Source organism: Microcaecilia unicolor, chromosome 13, assembly GCF_901765095.1.
Source record: "Microcaecilia unicolor chromosome 13, aMicUni1.1, whole genome shotgun sequence".
NCBI lineage: Eukaryota > Metazoa > Chordata > Amphibia > Gymnophiona > Siphonopidae > Microcaecilia > Microcaecilia unicolor.
Genome location: NC_044043.1, coordinates 99,430,501 through 99,450,718, shown reverse-complemented (window position 1 = coordinate 99,450,718; position 20,218 = coordinate 99,430,501). Strand labels below are relative to the sequence as shown.

Genomic DNA, 20,218 nt, shown 5'->3' with positions numbered 1-20,218 from the left:
TGAACCGCTTTCTAGGCTGGCTGGGGCGGTACAAGTTGCACTCACTGATCTTAGGGTGGATGTCGCATGCAGTAGCTGGACAGAGGGTCCCTGTGGAAAGAGATTTCCACTCCCGGCCCAGAGGGGGGTAGTATGGTGACTGGGCCACGTCGGGAAGGGAGCAACCCCAGGGTTAACTGTAGTAGGAAATACGGAGATAAAAACAAGTACAATTCATTCTCTTGCCTCTCAATCAAAACCTGGCATCAGGGCCTTCTCGTGTTTTATGGCAGGTGAAGGACACATACTCTGGCAGGGCTTTTGTTACTGGGGAGAAGGCGGCAACAATTCAGCTCTGAAAAGCCCTTTCTGCACTGCAGACACCAAAGAGGAACAAGATTGAGTTGTGGGGGGGGGGGGGGGGTTTGGGGGGGGGGGGGGTTAATAAAAAATATTTTTAAACAAATGAAGCAGGTGCTGTGAGCTAAAAATCCCAGAAAAGCAGCAAGTCCCAAAGTCTTAGTACCGTTGAGGGGAACTGAAGAGCTGCTGTCTCAGGAGCTGAGGAGGAACTGTTGACATGTCACTTCCTGTCTGTCTACCTCAGCGCACTCAAGCTTCCTCCTTCAGGCACCAGCTCAGGAAATGCTGAGTAATAGTAATACAACTCAAAAACCAGCATGGCCCTTCCAAGGCTGTAACTGACTCTCAGTTTAGGTTAACCCCCCCCCCCCCCCCAACCAAGACACCTTTGCTCAGGGTTGGTGATAAGATGGGGGAGAGGGGGTGGTGGATGCTGGGTTTAAATATGTTCTTAAAACCAGGAAGTTAAAAAAAACATTAGACGTCAATACGGAGGGAGATCCTATGAGCAGTCAAGTGTCTGGGGCTGGTTGCAGGGTACACGAGCTGAACTGGGCAGACCTGGCACAGTAAGAGACACCCCTGCAAGGTCTCTGCACCTTCCTAACATTTCAGCTACTGCCCTCTGCTAGTTTCTCCCACCAATCCCGCACAGGACAGTCTCCAATTCAAACATGATCACGTTACTCAACATGGCTCCGAGTCCTCCTCCCTCGCCTGTTACTGGCACTGGGTGGGGTCCTTACTGGGAGGAAACTGTTTGCACAACCTTAAAACAACAGCGTTTAGTAAAACAGATTCTGAAGTTATTTGGGTCTCATGTTTAGGTGGTTTTTAGAGGGAGAAACCACGCAGTAGAGTAACTTTTACTCTGTCCAAAGTAGGGCTGTACCAAATATTTGTATTCGGCCGAATAGCGATTTAAATTCAAATATGAATAATCTGGGGCCCTACTGTGCTAAATCCTACTGGAATAAACACTTGATTTCTGATTTCACATTGCTTCTTTTATTACTTGTCATCTTAAAGCTCAATGCCATTATTCGTATTCAGCCAAACAGCATTTTTCACTATTTGTATTTGGCCGAATAGTTAAAAACGCTATTCGGTACAGCTCTAGTCCAAACATTATCTCCTCAACCTACAGCATAGCTTGAGTTAGCCCATAACGTATGGCTCAAGCCTGGATTTCAAAGAAGTACTCGTATGAATTTCTCTGTAATTCCTTTCTTAATTTTATCGAATTATCTCCTTCACTTGCAACCAAACAGTTATGGGCCTTTTTAACTTTCCACAGTTTCCGGTTTCTAAAGAAACTCTTGTACCACCAGACAGGTACGAGGAATTAAAATAACCCAACCTGTCCTTCAGATGGCATCACCTTGTCCAAGACATTGGCTCAGTTTTAATACCTCTGTGCTTCTAGTGTGACTGTAGCACACCTGCTTCACCATCCCACAGTGGGCCCTAAGGCCTTGTAGACATCTGTGGTAAACGCTACCACAAGGACCATGGTCAGTCCCCTTCTTGAGGCTCTTGGTCCCTGCAAGTGAGGGTCACTGGTGGGCTCCCTAATGGGCCTGATCTGGAGTACGCTAGGTCCCATGATGCTGATAGTAGTGAGCAAGTTTCCTCAGCTCATCCCAAAAGAGCAGGCTAAGAATGGTATGAGGGCCAAGGCGGATATACGCTGCTGTGATACCCTTGTAGAGTGCCAAGACACCTTCCTTTCTGGAGATCTTCAGAAAGCAGTCCAGGAACCCTCGATACAGCTGACCCTGCAATGAGAGCACAGAGGAAGCACAAAACCATCAGCTCCATAACACTGCCAAACGCACACCCCAAATTCAGACCACCACCTGACCCACCCACCCACCCACATATACGCCATACAGTTAGATATCTATTGCCCCATGTAAGCCTTCAGCCATGCACCCACATCCCATCAGTCAGCATCTTCCCTCCTCTGCGTACATCTAGTAGCGCTAGAGAAATGATAAGTAGTAGTAGTAGTACTCAACCCACATCCCATCGGTCAGCATCTTCCCTCCTCTACTCAACTCCCCAAGTCCAGCATGTCTCTCCCTTTCCCCTGGTACTGCCACAACCCCTACCTCTGTCCTCGGTCCCTGAGCAGCAGACTCCGTACCAGCCTTTAAGTATCCGCATACACTCCAGGCCTGCAGTGTCCCATCCCCTCTAACACAAACTTCCTGTTGGAGAGGGTTGGACATGGCCACCTTGAGTATACATGAGTATTCAAAGGCTCATCACTGCTGACTTGCCAGCACCATGCTGTCATCTACTCAAAACCTTATGGCCTAGGTCAGGGGTAGGCAACTCCGGTCCTCGAGAGCCGCAGGCAGGTCAGGTTTTCAGGGTATCCACAATGAATATGCAGGAGATAGATTTGCATACCATGGAGGCAGTGTATGCAAATCAAGTTCATGCATATTCATTGTGGATATCCTGAAAACCTGACCTGCCTGCGGCTCTCAAGGACCGGAGTTGCCTACCCCTGCCCTAGTGCACGTAGAGGCAAGGCTGGGGCTGAATTCAGAACACCTTGTCTCCCCAAGTTACACATATACACCCTTGCACTCCTTGTTCCATGTTTGCCACAATTTAGGCCGAGTCAAAATTAACCCACATTAGCTCCTTGGGTCCCTCGGTTTGGGGGTGAGAGAAACTGAAGTCCCATAATGGATCTTTCACTGTCTGGTATTGTTTCATAGTCTGCCTGTGATGTGGGACGGACGTTAACCTGCAGGTTCTCCCCTTGATGAGACCTCTACTCATGTCCCACAATCCATGACCAGGTAGGCAGCAAAACAGCAGATCGATGATTATAAAAAAGGTCCAAATTTATTCAACATATAAAAGCATAAATACATAAATAGTTAAAAAGTGTGACACGGCCATGTTTCACCCTCACAAGGGCTGTGTCAGGGACTGATAAGAACTGTTAACAGCAAGTTAGTATAAACATAAAATTCATAGGTTAAACAAATAATAATAATAGAATAATCAAAAGCATAAGCCACAGACTTCAGCCAAAAACATACATATAGATAAAAGAAGGTGAAATAAAAAAAACCTCAAGAGGTATGATCCAATTGTATCAGCTAATGGTTAAAAGCTAGGGGTAACTAAAAACGATTATTAAAACACGTAAAAGCCATCTTCTGTTAAAAATCATTATAACTGCAAAACTGGCTGAGATTAAGGGACCAGTCGTATGCAGCGCTTCACAATTGAACATGAAGAAAAGACAGTCCCTGCTCAAAAGAGCTTACAATCTAAATCAGGACAGACAGGACAAACAAGAGATAAGGGTAGGACAGGCAGATAGGACATATGGTGAAAGGGACTATTGAAGAGAGGAAGACAAGATAAAGGATACGAGCAGGTAATACAATATAGAAAAAAGCAATTTTAAAGAGCACTTACCCTCCCCATCTCATTGACCGGTTGGTTATACAGCCTTGTGCTGACAACATCAAAAGGCGTCATAGCGATAGCCACAGCAACGCTGCTGATCATTCCCCCGGCCAGTGCCACCAGCCAGCTGTCATCCTGAAACCACTGTGGGGAAAATGCAAAGAGAGTCAGCATGCTCCATTTCACTCCCCATCCCTCCAGCATCCTGAACAGCAGAAACGGTATCCTGGGTCCCTACTGAAAAGCTGAACTTTTGTAAAGATCCAGTGTGGCTCAGCATCCAAAGGACGGCACCTAAAGATGCTCGTGCTGTTCCTGGCTGTGCTGTTTTGGAAAGACAAAAAAAGCAGATCAGTAAAAAAAAAAAAAGTTTTATTAAATGACAACCAAATATTCAAATGAGCCCGACACTGGCCGTATTTCTCCCGACTGGGCTGTGTCAGGGGCTATAAAACAAATAACATTTAAAAACCATAATTAAAAATGTATATGGACTGACAAAATATTTTAAAAATATTTTAAGACATATATTATATAACTAAAAAACAATATATTGATACCCATGCATATAGAAATATGAAAATAGATGATATACATTCTCAATAACAACAGAAATGACATTATTGTACATAGAGACTACATAATATAAATATAGATAGCCCACATTAATAAATCAACTATAAAATAATATTAATGAACATTAAAAATAGTATTTTCGTCAATTGTTAATCATCAAAATACTTGGATAAGCATAAATATCATTTATGGACATTAAAGTTTATAAACCAAATAAACTGTAAATTATATTGGATTAAAAACAAACAAGACACCCACCTACACGATGTTCTTTAAAAGTCGAGATGACAACTGAAAAATATGTATATAAATAACCACAAATATATTGAATAAAAGGTAAAAATGAAAAAAGAAGACAGCAAATCACTAGGAGCTCTTCTGAGCAGGGACTGTCTTTTTTTTTTTGTTTTGTTACATTTGTACCCCGCGCTTTCCCACCCATGGCAGGCTCAATGCGGCTTACATGGGGCAATGGAGGGTTAAGTGACTTGCCCAGAGTCACAAGGAGCTGCCTGTGCCTGAAGTGGGAATTGAACTCAGTTCCTCAGTTCCCCAGGACCAAAGTCCACCACCCTAACCACTAGGCCACTCCTTCACTGTTGCTACTATTTGAGATTCTACATGGAATGTTGCTATTCCACTAGCAACATTCCATGTAGAAGTCAGCCCTTGCAGATCACCAATGTGGCCGCGCAGGCTTCTGCTTCTGTGAGTCTGACGTCCTGCACGTATGTCAGACTCACAGAAACAGAAGCCTGTGCAGCTTTCTACATGGAATGTTGCTAGTGGAATAGCAACATTCCATGTAGAATCTCCAATAGTAGCAACATTCCATGTAGAATCTCCAACAGTAGCAACATTCCATGTAGAATCTCCAATAGTATCTATTTTATTTTTGTTACATTTGTATCCTGCGCTTTCCCACTCATGGCAGGCTCAATGCGGCTTACATGGGGCAATGGAGGGTTAAGTGACTTGCCCAGAGTCACAAGGAGCTGCCTGTGCCTGAAGTGGGAATTGAACTCAGTTCCTCAGGACCAAAGTCCACCACCCTAACCACTAGGCCACTCCTCCACTGTTGCTACTATTTGAGATTCTACATGGAATGTTGCTATTCCACTAGCAACATTCCATGTACAAGTCAGCCCTTGCAGATCACCAATGTGGCCGCGCAGGCTTCTGCTTCTGTGAGTCTGACGTCCTGCACGTATGTGCAGGACGTCAGACTCACAGAAACAGAAGCCTACGCAGCCTTCTACATGGAATGTTGCTAGTGGAATAGCAACATTCCATGTAGAATCTCCAATAGTAGCAACATTCCATGTAGAATCTCCAATAGCAGCAACATTCCATGTAGAATCTCTAATAGTATCTATTTTATTTTTGTTACATTTGTACCCTGCGCTTTCCCACTCATGGCAGGCTCAATGCGGCTTACATGGGGCAATGGAGGGTTAAGTGACTTGCCCAGAGTCACAAGGAGCTGCCTGTGCCTGAAGTGGGAATCGAACTCAGTTCCCCAGGACCAAAGTCCACCACCCTAACCACTAGGCCACTCCTCCACTCCTGACTGGTGATTATTGAGCAGCTTGCTAGCGTCCGAAATTGTTCAGTGGTGGTAGCGGTAGTGGGGGGGGTGGGGGTTAAAGGAGCAAGGCCATGAATGGTGCATCCTAGTCTTACTTGAGATGAAGTTTGGAGCACAGATGAACAGTTTAAGTTTGGTATCTGAAAGATGCACATTATTAAATTAACAATCATCTAAGAGGAATGGAGAGAAGACATTGTGGCACATCAATCAGGCTCTGTCACTGGCACAATGTGACAGGTGACCACAAAAATGACTAGTTATGATATTACCCTAAAGTTATCCTTAAAGGAAAGAATTTTATCTGCAGGAATAAACCAGTTAACCAAATACAACCAGGTCATTTTTCAAGAGAATGTGGTAAAAGCAGTTAGCTTAGCAGGGTTTAAAAAACGTTAGGACAAGTTCTTAAAAGTAAAGTCCATAATCCATTAAGATGGACTAGGGAAAATCATACCTGGGAATCTTGCCAGGTACTTGTGACCTGGACTGGCTACTGTTGGTAACAGGATACTGGACTTGATGGACCTTCGGGATGTCTCAATATGGCAAACACTTATGTACTTATGAATCTCTTCATAAAAGCAGTTAATAAATCCCCAATAAATAAATTCCCTAGCATTGAGCATTACAATCTCCGCTAAAATCAGAGTGATGATTAACATTTAATAATTTGCTATTTTCCTTTTACACTTTGAAGCAGGGAACAAAAATAACACCCAAATACCAACAATCTGGTGGGATGGGCGAGCTTCAATATAGACATTAAAACCTCCCTCAAAATCACTAATCTGTTCTTGAATACAGCTCATGACTGAAATTCCTGAAGAAGAAAGATTGATCTTGAATTGTGTACATGTTCCTTTGAAAGACACATTTACATCAACACGTCCACCTGCTGGTTCTTTCACAGCCTCTAAGACCTGTGGATTTAGGGTACCTACTAAATAACACAGCCAGTTGCATTTGAAGCTGGTACGATTGTTTTGTCTATTAAGGAATTAGTCCACAGACAGGACTCCAATACCTTCAGTTATTATTTCAGCTTGTAAATACTGTGCTGCTCATTAAGAACAATGGGCTCTTTCTTGGTGAATTCAATCCTATAATAATAAGTGATTGATATCAACATTGAAAACGCAGTTTACCATAAGCTTTGAGGGCCAAGCTTCCATCCAAAAATATAATGTTCCTGTCCAGGTGTCTTTCAGCTCCACCAGCTAAACGAGAGCAAGTTACAGGATGGTTACATCTTAAACTACCAGATAATTAAAGCATTGTTTACTCTCAGACATTCTCAGATCAACTGGAACTTTCCCACTGAAACCTATTATTCCTTCATCCTGGCCCTTGGACAACATGGCTTTCCCCAGTGAGCCTGGGCATATTTGCCCTGAACAGTGAATCACAAGGACATAATCTAGATTCTCCCCCCCACCAAACCTCCAACATCTTGATGGACAAAATGTTCTCCACCCTCAAGGAACCTTGCTTATTGCAGTATCACCCGTCTGTCTTTTCTGGATTAGAATTAGTCTCTATCATCCCTCTCTTCTCATTGCTTTGAATTAGTCAAAATGCAAAATTTAAGTCCTCCCTTGGTCTGGTTCACCTTTACGACTGTGTCTTCTTTCTCAAATTACTGGCTGTGTTCATTCCTGTTCAGTAAGGACTGGAGAACGGTTACATTTTCTCAACAGAGCTCGTTTCCTCCATCAAATCTCGACTATTGAGTATCGAGAGTCCATCTTAACTGGCCCGCTCTGGCTGTTTTATTCACCCTTCCAAACCTGGAGACCCAAGTGGAGCAGCTTAATGGTTGGTGCACTGGGCCGAGAACCTGGAGAACTGGGTTCGATTCTCACTGCAGCTCCTTGTGACCCTGGGCAAGTCACTTAATCCTCCATTGCCCCAGGTACAAATTAAGTACGTAAACCGCTATGAATGTAGTTGCAAAAACCACAGAAAGGCAGTATATCGAGTCCCCTTTCCCTATTTGAGATTTTACATGAAATGTTGCTAGTGGAGGAGTAGCCTAGTGGTTAGTGCAGTGGACTTTGATCCTGGGGAACTGGGTTTGATTCCCACTGCAGCTCCCTTGTGACTCTGGGCAAGTCACTTAACCCTCCATTGCCCCTGGTACAAAAATTAGATTGTGAGCCCATATAATATATGTAAATCACTTTGGTTGTACCACAGGAAGGCAGTATATCAAATCCATGACCTTTTTACCCTTTACTGTTGTGGTCCTTTATAAGTGCTTATTCTTATCTGACTCTCATTGTTAACAGCAGCTGCCATTTCGTGCTTACCGGAGATTACACAACATAGCCAAAATGGGAACATTCATCAATACTTAACTTGTTTTTCTTTTATTGAGTTTGTTTGATTAGCTTCAGCTCTCTGCCAACAAATTCCGATATTTTCTACTACTATTAATACCACTACTAATTTCTATCACATTTACACTAAACACTTATGAGGTAGTCCCTGATCGACAGATCTTACACTGTAATCAAGACAAACAGGGCATTATGGAATTAGTTAAAATGGGAATGATAAAACAGACATTGGTACTGAACAAGTGAATAAGGGTTAGGAGTTAAAAGCTGCATCAAAAAGGTGGGTTTTTAGCTTAGATTTGAAGACGGCCAGAGATGGAGCTTGACGTACCGGCTCAGGAAGTCTATTCCAGGCATGTGGTGCAGCACGATAAAAGGAACAGAGTCTGGAGTTAGCGGAGGAGGAGAAGGGTCCAGATAAGAGAGATTTACCCAGGGGAGGAATGCAGGGAGAGATGAGAATGGAGAGGTACTGAGGAGCTGCAGAGTGAATGCACTTATAGGTCAATAAGAGGAGTTTGAACTGTATACGGAAACAGATAGGAAGCCAGTGAAGTGACTTGAGGAGAGGGCTAATATGAGCATAATGACACTGGCGGAATATAAGTCGTGCAGCAGATTTTGAACAGATTGAAGGGGAGAGAGATGGCTAAGTGGGAGACCTATGAGAAGCAAGTTGCAATAATCTAAGCGAGAGGTGATAAGAGTGTGGATAAGGGTTTTGGTAGTGTTGCTCAGAAAGGAAGGGGTACATTTTGGTGATATTATAGAGAAAGAAACAACTGGTTTAAGCAGTCTGTTAGATTTGTACAGAGAGAGAGAGAGAGAGATGTCAAAGATGACCCCAGTTACAAGCTGATAAGACAGGGAGGATGACAGTTATTCACAGAAATAGAGAATGGGGGAAGAGGAGAGGTTGGGAGGAGGGAAAGATAAGAAGCTCAGTCTTGGTCATGTTTAGTTTCAGATGGTGCTGAGACATCCAGGCAGCAATGTCAGACAGGCAGGTTGATACTTTGGCCTGGATTTCGGCTGAGATTTCTGGTGTGGAGAGGTAGATCTGGGAGTCATCAGCGTAAAGATGATACTGAAAACCATGGGATGAGATCAGAGTACCAAGGGAAGAAGTATAGATGGAGAAGAGAAGAGGTCCCAGGACAGATCCATGAGATACACCAACTGACAGTTGGATAGAAGTAGAGGAGGATCCACTAGAGTATACACTAAAGGTACGCTGGGAGAGATAAGAAGAAAACCAGGAAAGAACAGAGCCCTGAAATCCAAGTAAGGACAGCGTATCAAGGAGTAGGTGGTGATCAACAATCTCAAAAGCAACAGACCGATTGAGAAGGCTGAGGATAGAATAGAGACGTTTGGATCTGGCCAGGAACAGGGCATTGGACACTTTTCCATAGATGGGAAAGTGTTAGAACTAGAGGACATGAAATGAGATTGAAGGGGAGCAGACTCAAGAAAAATGTCAGGAAGTATTTTTTCACGGAGAGAGTGATGGATGCTCGGAATGCCCTCCCGCGGGAGGCGGTGGACATGAAAACGGTAACGGAATTCAAACATGCGTGGGATAAACATAAAGGAATCCTGTTCAGAAGGAATGGATCCTCAGAAGCTTAGCGGAGATTGGGTGGCAGAGCTGGTGGTTGGGAGGCGGGTATAGTGCTGGGCAGAGTTCTACAGTCTGTGCCCTGAAAATGGCAGAAACAAATCAAGGTCAGATATACACAAAAAGTAGCACATATGAGTTTATCTTGTTGGGCAGACTGGATGGACCGTACAGGTCTTTTTCTGCCGTCATCTACTATGTTACTAAGTTAGAATTTGAATTAACTCTTCAGCTCTAATCAGATCCAAATTGGCCCAGGCATCACTGCTTGGAACGAGTAAACCAAGACTCTAATGCTGTCATTTTAGTTCTGAAAAGTACAGAAACGTTCTCACAAGGGTATCAATGAATCACAATGTCGCAGCCATCAGTTGTCAAAATTTCACTGAACAACCTAAGTAGAGGAGTGTGGTAGCCGTGTTAGTCCACTCTTAAGGTTATCAATAGAAATCAAACAAAATAAAACATGGAAAAGAAAATAAGATGATACCTTTTTTATTGGACATAACTTAATACATTTGCTTATTTCCGATCTGACGAAGAAGGGCAACCTTCGAAAGCTAATCGAGAAATGTATTAAGTTATGTCCAATAAAAAAGGTATCATCTTATTTTCTTTTCCATGTTTCATTTTGTTTGATTTCTATTGATAAACTGAACAACCTACAAGGCCTCGGAGCAAAAATAAAGGGTCTCACATTTCAAAACTTCAGACCCCAGGGCCTGCTAATCCCTCAGCTCCACCTCAACAGCAACATCACTCCTTCTGACACAGCCTGCATTTCAGAGTCCTCAAGTCATTATTAAACCTTGGGACTTAAGTCGCCCTCTTCTGCTTGTAATGCCAAAGTGGAGCAATTAGGTTCAGCCCTTGTGAAAAAGATGACTGCCTAAGGTCAAAGTTAAATAGAGCATAATCACTCCCCACAGCAGAGAACAGCAGGACCCAATTCTGTTTCAGTTTCTGCAGGTCTATAAAACCATGACTGGCCTTAAAATTTTGATCACATCACAAGTATTGTCATACTGGGACAGACCGAAGGTCCATCAAGCCCAGCATCCTGCTTCCAACAGTGGCCAATCCAGGTCAAGATCCCAAAACAGTGCAATACATTTTATGCAGCTTATTGTAAAAATAAGCAGTGGATTTTCCCCAAGTCCATTTTAATAATGGTCTATGGACTTTTCCTTTAGGAAGCCGTCCAAACCTTTTTAAACACTGCTAAGCTAACCGCCTTTACCACATTTTCTGGCAACGAATTCTAGAGTTTAATTACACATTGAGTGAAGAAAGATTGATTCGTTTTAAATTTACTACATTGTAGCTTCATCGCATGCCCCCTAGTCCTAGTATTTTTGGAAAGCATAAACAGAGCTTCACATCTACCCGTTCAACTCCACTCATTATTTTATAGACCTCTATCATATCTCCCCTCAGCCGCCTTTTCTCCAAGCTGAAGAGCCCCAGCCGCTTTAGCCTTTCCTCATAGGGAAGTCGTCCCATCCCCTTTATCATTTTCATCGCCTTTCTCTGCACTTTTTCTAATTCCACTATATTTTTTTTGAGATGCAGCGTCCAAAATGGAACACAATATTCAAGGTCCGGTCACACCATGGAGTGATACAAAGGTATTATAACATCCTCATTTTTGCTTTCCATTCCTTTCCTAATAATACCTAACACTCTATTTGCTTTCTTAGCCACCAGCTCTGTGGATGCTGTGAGTGTTTGAGAACTCTCAATATTGAGAAAGTCCTTGAGAGTGTGGAGGGAGGGGTAATTTCTGTTGGGTTTAGCACCTCCAACCAGTTTTAAAAACTGGCCTCTATGGATCACATGATCACATCAGGCGGCTCAGAAGTTGTAACTCACATTTCACATCTTTCTCATAGAAACATCCAATTTTGGACGTCCTTAACTGCCCATTGCAGAAACGTCCAAAATTTTGATGTCCTCAACTGCCCCGTCGCTATACCTCTGACACCCCCTTGAAATTTGGCCATCCCTGCAACAGGGCAGTTGAGGACGTCCATCTTCCGATTTCTTCTCTTTTCATTGGTCTCCAGCCCAGACCTGTCAAACAAGTGCAGGAGGATTGTGCTGAGCGCATGCTCAGGCACAATTCTCCCGCACTTCTACCCCATGATCAGAGATTTTTTTTTTTTGTTACATTTGTACCCCGCGCTTTCCCACTCATGGCAGGCTCAATGCGGCTTACATGGGGCAATGGAGGGTTAAGTGACTTGCCCAGAGTCACAAGGAGCTGCCTGTGCCTGAAGTGGGAATTGAACTCAGTTCCCCAGAACCAAAGTCCACCACCCTAACCACTAGGCCACTCCTCCGCTCTAATTGCGCTGCTTAAATTTGCATGCATTATCTCTGATCATAGGTCTAATAGCGCCCCGCGCTGTTCCAGTGCTATTTTAGAGCGCTGTTTGGAACAGCGCGGGGCTTTTGATCATCTGCCTGTCAGAGTGGTTGGAAAGAATTCCCTGAGCCAAACTCTGCATGCTTTCCATGCTTGTTAAGCATTGCCAAGCGCTTCAAAAGGTCACTGTGCAGTGCAGCCCACCTTTCTTGTTCTAATGACATCTCACCCTCCGAGTCCAGCACTGCAATGCTGACCAGGAAGAGAGCAAAAACCAAGCCTTAGCTCTGCTATACTGAAGTGAGCACAGTCCTTCTTTCATTAACTTATCCCTCGGGCTCCAGGGATGCCAGAATCTTCCTCTGCTCACAGTGCAATTCAGGATCAGGGTTCCTTCAAGGACTGCTATTTTTATCAGTTCTCCAGCAGGAGGGGTTTGAGCAAATGCCACAAGTCACCATTCGCATACCTGAATGTAACTCGCCTTGATCTACTACTGAAAAGATATCAGCTAAATGCAAATACATTTATGTGCTTACGTGACCTTGTCAAAAACAAAACTCACCTTATATGGCAGCAAAACGGGGTACACAATGCAGAATACAGGATTAAACTTAGATATATATTCAAGTGTGACAAGCCTAAAAAAAAACCAAGTAAAACAGGACCAGCCCCCCACCAGGGTGGCCGTTGTGTGGAAGTGACGTCTCTGGGAGTCAGCGCTACTCCGCCCCTAAACAGTGGGAGGAGCAGTGTGAGATATGGGGATGCACCCCAAAGTTCAGCATTTGAAAGGCAAAATAAGACCATTAAAATCTAAATTCCAGGAGCTACACTGGATTCACCACAAGCCATGATGCCTGTTACTGAGCTTAAGGGCAGCTGAGTGAAAGCAAAGCAGGGAGTCCCCGATGACCCCAACTCAAGCAGGGAGTTCCCGACAACCCCAACTCAAGCAGGGAGTCCCCGACGACCCTAACTCAAGCAGGGAGTCCCCGATGACCCCAACTCAAGCAGGGTGTTCCCAACGACCCCAACTCAAGCAGGGAGTCCCCGACGACCCCAACTCAATCTGGGAGTCCCCGACAACCCCAACTCAATCTGGGAGTCCCCGACGACCCCAACTCAAGCAAGGAGTCCTGACCATCCCAACTCAAGCAAGGAGTTACGACAACCCCACCTACTGAAAAAGCAGCATGTGCATTTGCTCAATTTTCAAATATTTATTTATCAGTATCTCTTGGGTGGGGGGAGGGATGGCTGAAAGATAAATGAGCAGGTGCAGGGTTAAAGGTTTATCTAGAGCACAAGTTTTTGGTTGACCATTCTTCCTGTCCATTCAAGTAAATTAATGAGGAAAGCACACTTTTATCTAAGATGAAGGCTTACGATGGAACCAGAGACACAGAGGCTCAACGTCTAGTGTTCAGGAGACACTGCTTACCTCATAACCTCTGTGTCCCAAATCACACAGTCTTTCACCCATGATCACTGGTCTAGTTGCTCTCCCAAAGCACAGACACGGAACTGCAAGATGACTTTGGGCGCTCTCTGTGTACAGCCGAACACGCTGTTGTGACTGACTAGGAGGCAGAGTTGTAGCTAGCTGGGGTGCAAGAGGAGCAGGTGCTCCCGCAAACAGATTTTGAATGAAATGGAGCCTATAGGTTTCTTTTAAAAAGCCGTTCTACCAATTCCCAGTGTGGCAAATGAGAGGAAGCCCATTCTACTCCTATGCCGCAAGGGAATTGCTAGCGCGGCTTTGTAAAAGAAGCCCCGTGTGAATTGGGCCTGCAGCCTTGAACCGGCACCCACTTTACACAATGTCTAGGAGGCGCTGTTCCATCTGAGCCAACACTGTGTAAGGCAGGGGTGTAGCCAGACCTCGGAGGGGGGGGGGGGGGGGGTTCCAGAGCCCAAGGTGTGGGGAGGGCATGTTTTAGCCTGCCTCCCCCGCCACTTTCGACCCCACCACACCACCTCCGCAAGTTACCTTTGCTGGCGGGGGTCCCCAACCCCCGCCAGCCTTAGTCTTCTTCAGTGCCATTCGCTGATCTATGCTGCGAGTCCTGACGTCCTTCACGTGAGATTTTTAAACAGTTTTGTAAGAGAAATGGTTGTGCACTTCTTACATTTGGGTCACCCTCGGTCCCAAGTAAAAATCTCTTTCCAAGGCTGCTGTATTTCTAGTCACAATGAAAATAAAACGGACGTAATCCACATTCATCGTCTGGATCTCTGGATTATGATCCCAGGACTTAAATAGGATCCGGAAAAATTGCAACACTGCTGACATGATCTGGTGATTCCCGGACATGGAGGGGGGGGAGGGGAAGGAAGATAGTTAAATAGAATCACTCAAAGACTTAAGAAGGTGGCAGAAGGCACTCGAGGAAAAGGGGGTCACACTGACATTGGAGCAAGTGAGATAGAAGAAATTAGAGAAAATATGTCTTTACTGAGAGGGTGTGGGGGGGGGGGGGGGGACACAGCAATCCAAACCTCACTGAATTCAAGCACACTTCGGATAGACAGAACGCACGGTGGAAATGATGAGGGAGTGAAGAAAGGGGATTTCCACACATCAAGTGGGGTCTGGGGTCAAACAGGAGCTGGAGGCAAGTGGGGAGGCCTCAAGCTGGTTATCTGCCGACAGCTGCTATGTTACTATGGCTTCAGCTGCTGCAGAAGGGGTTGGACACGTGTGTGTGGAAGTGTAAAGGTCCCAGCCCTGTGGGCTATGTTTAGCTGCAAGAAAAGCAGGAACTTGTTTTTCAGAGTGGGTGCAGCTGTTGGCCTGTCTCCTGCACTGCAGTTGTTTACCCTTGCCATGGCAAGGACAGAGCTGGCGCTGTGATGGCAGATTTCTGTTTACACTTCAGAAAGAATTACAAAGCAGCCTCTGCAGATAACTGAGTCTGCAGTTAAAGCAAAAAAGACTCAACATCCCTCTTTCTCCTCTAAACATCTTCAAAATTCAGTTCAAAGGTTATGAAGGCCTCTCCTGTTTAAAAACAGCCTCCGCTCTAGGGTGATCCTCTGCTGTTTTCAGGACTCACACTGATACACAAAAAGCATAAATACAGCACAGACAGCTGAAAAGCAGACCTCACGCGGAGATCTATGAATGCATTACACTGATGCACATAAAAGCATCAATATGAAACAGACAGCTAAAGAGAGGATCTCAGGCAGAGGCCTGTGTAGGCCTCAGATTGATGAGTACAAAGCGCAAATACAGCACGGACAGCTGAAGAAAAAAAATCTCAAGCAGAGGCCCAGGCAAGCATCACACTGATCCATGTAAAGTGTGAATACAGCACAGATAGCTGAAGAGCAGTTCTTGAGGAGAGACCTGTGCAGGCCTCACAATGATTTAATGTGCGCATACGACTGACAAGCAGATTCAAGGAATCAGATTTTACAAGTATAAAAGTTGAGGGCATAAGAGGAGCTGAAAATGCTGAATAAACGGCCAACTTTTGGAATTCTGCAGTGCAACCACAATGCAGATCACGTCAAACTAAGAGCCTAGATGCAAAATGTAGGGCTTATAAGCTTCTTGTATGAAGCTTTCATACGAAGTTGCAACAAAAGCCGATTCAAAAACAAAGGTACAATGAACTTCCACAAACTGCTGAAGACCCATCTCTTTAACAAGGCCTACCACAAAGGTAACACACACAATTCCTCCACATATATTCAAAACTGTCTTATAATATCTGCTTGTCATGCTATTATCTTGCTTTTCATTATCATATTGCCCAAGATTCCTCTGTAACATTAAATGTCTATTTCCTAATGTCTTCCATTTTTCAAGATGTATTGTAAGCCACATTGAGCCTGCAAAAAGGTGGGAAAATGTGGGATACAAATGCAATAAAATAAAAAAAAAAAAAAAAAAAAAGGGACCTGACGCAAGGGGAGCCGGAATAGCTAAGTGACCTTCCGGGGACATAAAACTGAATTCAAGATGCCAAATATGAAGGAGTCCATTCATAAAGCCCTTCCAGAGGAATAATCCCCCCTCCCCCTATAAAAATGGACTCCTTCTGCAGCGTAGAAACATTGATACACTGAAAGATAGCAGTTGGGGGATTTCCTCTTCTCTAGTCACGACACAACTCATATTAAACATGCTGGGGCTCAGGGCTAAAGTTTGTGCGGGGGGGGGGGCCCAGAGCAACTGGCCTACTTGCACTCCCCCCCCCCCCCCCAATTTCTATGTCCCAGATATTTTCACAGCCAACACACACAGGGATTGGAAACTATTCCATAAGGATGCTCCACAGGCTTTCCTCATCATATACTCCCCCCACAGACCCCTCCCTATCCCTAAGGAAATAAGTGTTGCCATATTGGGACAGACCAAAGGTTCATCAAGGCCAGTATCCTTTTAAAAGTTGTTTAACTGGCATATTGATATTTATATTTTGAGCTGTATTAATATTATAAGTACATAAGTAATGCCACACTGGGAAAAGACCAAGGGTCCATCGAGCCCAGCATCCTGTCCACGACAGCGGCCAATCCAGGCCAAGGGCACCTGGCAAGCTTCCCAAACGTACAAACATTCTATACATGTTATTCATGGGATTTTGGATTTTTCCAAGTCCGTTTAGTAGCGGTTTATGGACTTGTCCTTTAGGAAACCGTCTAACCCCTTTTTAAACTCTGCCAAGCTAACCGCCTTCACCACGTTCTCCGTTTGATTTACGATTTTGAAAATTTTAGTAACAATTTATTTTGGTTGCTATTATTTTAAAATGTTTAAAATATATACTCTTATGGTCTGTAATAACTTTGTTTTAATGTGTGTTTTTTAGTGTAAAAACCTCTTGGGAGGTGAAATGTGGCCACGCCCGGTCATTTGTTAATAAAGTTGTGCGTTTTCTGAACCTTGATTGTGATCCATTCTGTTCCTTGACTCTTCTGCAGTGGCCAATCCAGGTCACAAGTACCTGACAAGATCCCTCTGACTGTCCAACAGAAAATCCAGGTCACAAGTACTTGGCAAGATCCCAGAGCTTATCCTAGAAATAAGCAGAGGATTTCCCCAAGTCCATCTTAATAATGGTTTATGGTCTTTTAGGAAATTATCCAAACCTTTTTAAAACCCTACTAAGCTAACTGCTTTTATTACATTCTCTAGCCATGAATTTCTCTTGGCATATCAGGTGCGATTTCATTTTACTGTGAAACCTAGTGGCTGAACCATATACCTTTCTCATGTGCACTGCCAGCTAATAATTGCTGCCACGGGACAGTGGCATCTTGTGGTTAAATTGTATAATCCATCTTTGGAATCTAACAGCGACATCTAATGGTTAGATATCATATCGCACTTGGTTTTATTTTATTATGCAAATATCTGGGATAGCTCCATTGAAACTGTCCTCTCCCTTCTGTGCTTCAGGTCAATGACACAGACAGACACAGAAGGCTTGAAAAGAATTCCATGAGCCATGCACCTCATGCTTTTCTCACTTGTTTTTAGACAATTATCTAAGCCTTTCTGAAAGCTATTTATTTTCCTTATTTCTATACAGTTTGAATCCAAGCGGGTTACAAGAAACAAAGTTCTCATGATGCCCAATGAAGAGCAAAGGCTTCCTCAAAAGATGGCTTTACAGGGCTAAAAAGAGACAATGGATGTTGTGGCAGACAAAACCAGGCAGAGACATGGCAAGAGAAGCGTGAATTTCATATCTCCACAACGAGGCAGCGACAGGAGAGGGGATCGTTTTCCCCCTTACCTCTTGTTTCTTCACCCATTCCTTGGCTGAAGCAAAGGTTGCCAGTTGGGCTGCAGAGCCCACCATCACCCGGGGGACTGCACCATTCACCCCCCTCCACAGTCCCAGGACTCCCTCCTTCCGGTAGATCGTCTCAAAGGCGCCAGATACGCTCTGTGAAGAGGAGGGGGGGGGGGGGGAAAGTCTTCAAATTGCCCAAATCCAGGTTACTCATGACCTCAATATGACATTGCAAAAGATACAGTTTGTGAAATGCACAAAAGCATTTTCCTAAGTCCAAACGTTTTTTTGTTTGGATTTAGTTTTCACATTATACCTCACAGCAGAGTGTTATAATATATGTTATAATTACAAAAAGCACTATACACAGAATAAATCACTAGCAGCTGACCAAATTTTGGTTTCAGTTTCAGGTTGCAAACTGTAGCCCAGTGCCGTAGCGAGGGTGCCTGACACCCGGGGCGGGTCGCCGCTGCGCACCCCCCCTGGGTGCAGGGCATGGTGCCCCCCACTCCGGAGCGCACCCCCCCCCGAAACGCACCCTACCTTTCAGCGGGGGGCAGGCGGGAGGGCCGATCCGCCCCCAGTGCACGTCACTGGGAGCTGCATCGGCTCTGCTGCTTCCCTGCTTTCTCTGCCCCGGAACAGGACGTAACCTGTTCTGGGGCAGAAAGAGCATGGAACCAGCGAGCCGACACCCCCCAGTGCGTGCACCCGGGGCGGACCGCCCCACCGCCCCCCCTTCCTACGCCACTGCTGTAGCCCCGTCCCCTGCCAAAGGCCAGCCTCCCCCCACCCACTGTGACAGAAGACATGCCCTTCCCCCTCCTGGGTTGCCCACCACTGCGCCCTCCTTGCAGGGCCGCCGAGAGCCGGGGCCGGGCCTGGGACAAGACCGCCCCCGGGCTCCCCCCCACCCGAGGTCGTGTCACGCCCCGCCCCCCCCCACCCAAAGTTGCCGGGTTCCCCCTCCACCCGAGGTCGCGTCGCACCCCTCCTCACCCGACGTCGCCGGGCCCCCCCCTCCACCCACTGCCGGGCCCTCCGAACTAACCTGAAGCACCTTCACATTCGCGTCGCAGTAAGCAGCAGCAGCAGGGCAGACCTCTCCTTCCTTCCGTGCCCTGCCCTCGCAGATGTTACATCAGGCGAGGGCGGGACATGGAAGGAAGGAGTGGCCTGCCCTGCTGCTGCTCCTTGCTGCGATGCGAACGTGAAGGCGCTTCAGGTTAGTCCCGGGAGCTACGGAGGGCGGGCCGGACTACAGTGGCGCCGGGCCTGGGGACTTTTGTCCCCCCTGTCCCCCCCTCTCGCCGGCCCTGCCTCTTTGTCCTCCTCCCCGGGCCTACCTTGGAAAGGACCTGTTGGTGTAGTGGTGTCTTCGGAGGGAGCATCCCAAATTGTTCCTGCCCATAGGAGCCAACTTTTCAAAATTATTGTGGGTGCTAAGTCCAATGGAAATAACCCTTCCCTGGACACATACAAGGAATTTCTCAATATTGGGGGGTGCTGAAGCACGCATAGCGCCCACAGAGCCAACTCCTAATCCTGCCCCCTTCCTCCATGCTGACAAAATGGCAGCCGCAACTTTCCGTTCCTCAGGCCAAGGAGGTTGGATTAACAGCATGACATCAAAAAGTTGAAGCCAGTTCCCCCAGCGCAGCCATCTTGGTTTATCCAAAACAATAGCAAATGCCATTGAAAACAGCAGCAAACTAGATTTTGCATTCTCTTTGTTAGGAGGGAATCAGGGGGGAGGGATGTAAGGGGAGTTGAGGAGCTTTCGAAGGGGTCTGTGAAGGGGGGGAAGCAAACAAGTTGCGGCAGCTTGCTATTGTTTTTAATGGCGTTTGCTACTGAGTTGGCGGCAAGCTCCGCCCACTGGCTCATGCCGTCTCCTGTAAATACAACCTTCATGGTTGCGACCTTCTGCAGCAGTCTTGCGAGGCAGCCGCCGTTTTTCAGTGCAGCAGACAGGGGAAGGAGCAACTTGGGATGCTCCTACCCTGAAGACACCACTAGACTACCAGGGTCTTTATAAGGTAGGCCCGGAGAGGGCCTACCAAGGTGGGGGGAGGGGGCAGATGAAGGAGGGCGGAATGGCAAAATGGTGGGTGACCTGGGAAGTGAGGGCGGCAGGGCCACAGTTTCGGTTCCAGTTGAAACCGGGCAATGGATCTGATT

The 20,218-nt window shown here is 45.7% G+C and overlaps 1 protein-coding gene across 2 annotated transcripts in view; it reads right to left on the bottom strand.

The window, feature by feature from the left end:
* Positions 1 to 1,561: 1,561 nt before the first annotated feature.
* The window catches only part of SLC25A34 (solute carrier family 25 member 34), a 29,274-nt gene continuing 10,617 nt past the window's right edge, over positions 1,562 to 20,218 (bottom strand). Inside the window, exons 3-5 of one of the 2 annotated variants that reach the window (XM_030222621.1) lie at positions 18,035 to 18,187; positions 3,793 to 3,927; positions 1,562 to 2,120 (exon numbers count right to left, since the gene is read on the bottom strand). In XM_030222621.1, coding sequence (XP_030078481.1) covers positions 1,938 to 2,120; positions 3,793 to 3,927; positions 18,035 to 18,187 — 471 coding nt within the window. In that variant the 3' untranslated portion in view covers positions 1,562 to 1,937. The remainder of the gene's footprint in view (positions 2,121 to 3,792; positions 3,928 to 18,034; positions 18,188 to 20,218) is intronic. The other variant, XM_030222622.1, reaches the window with a different exon arrangement.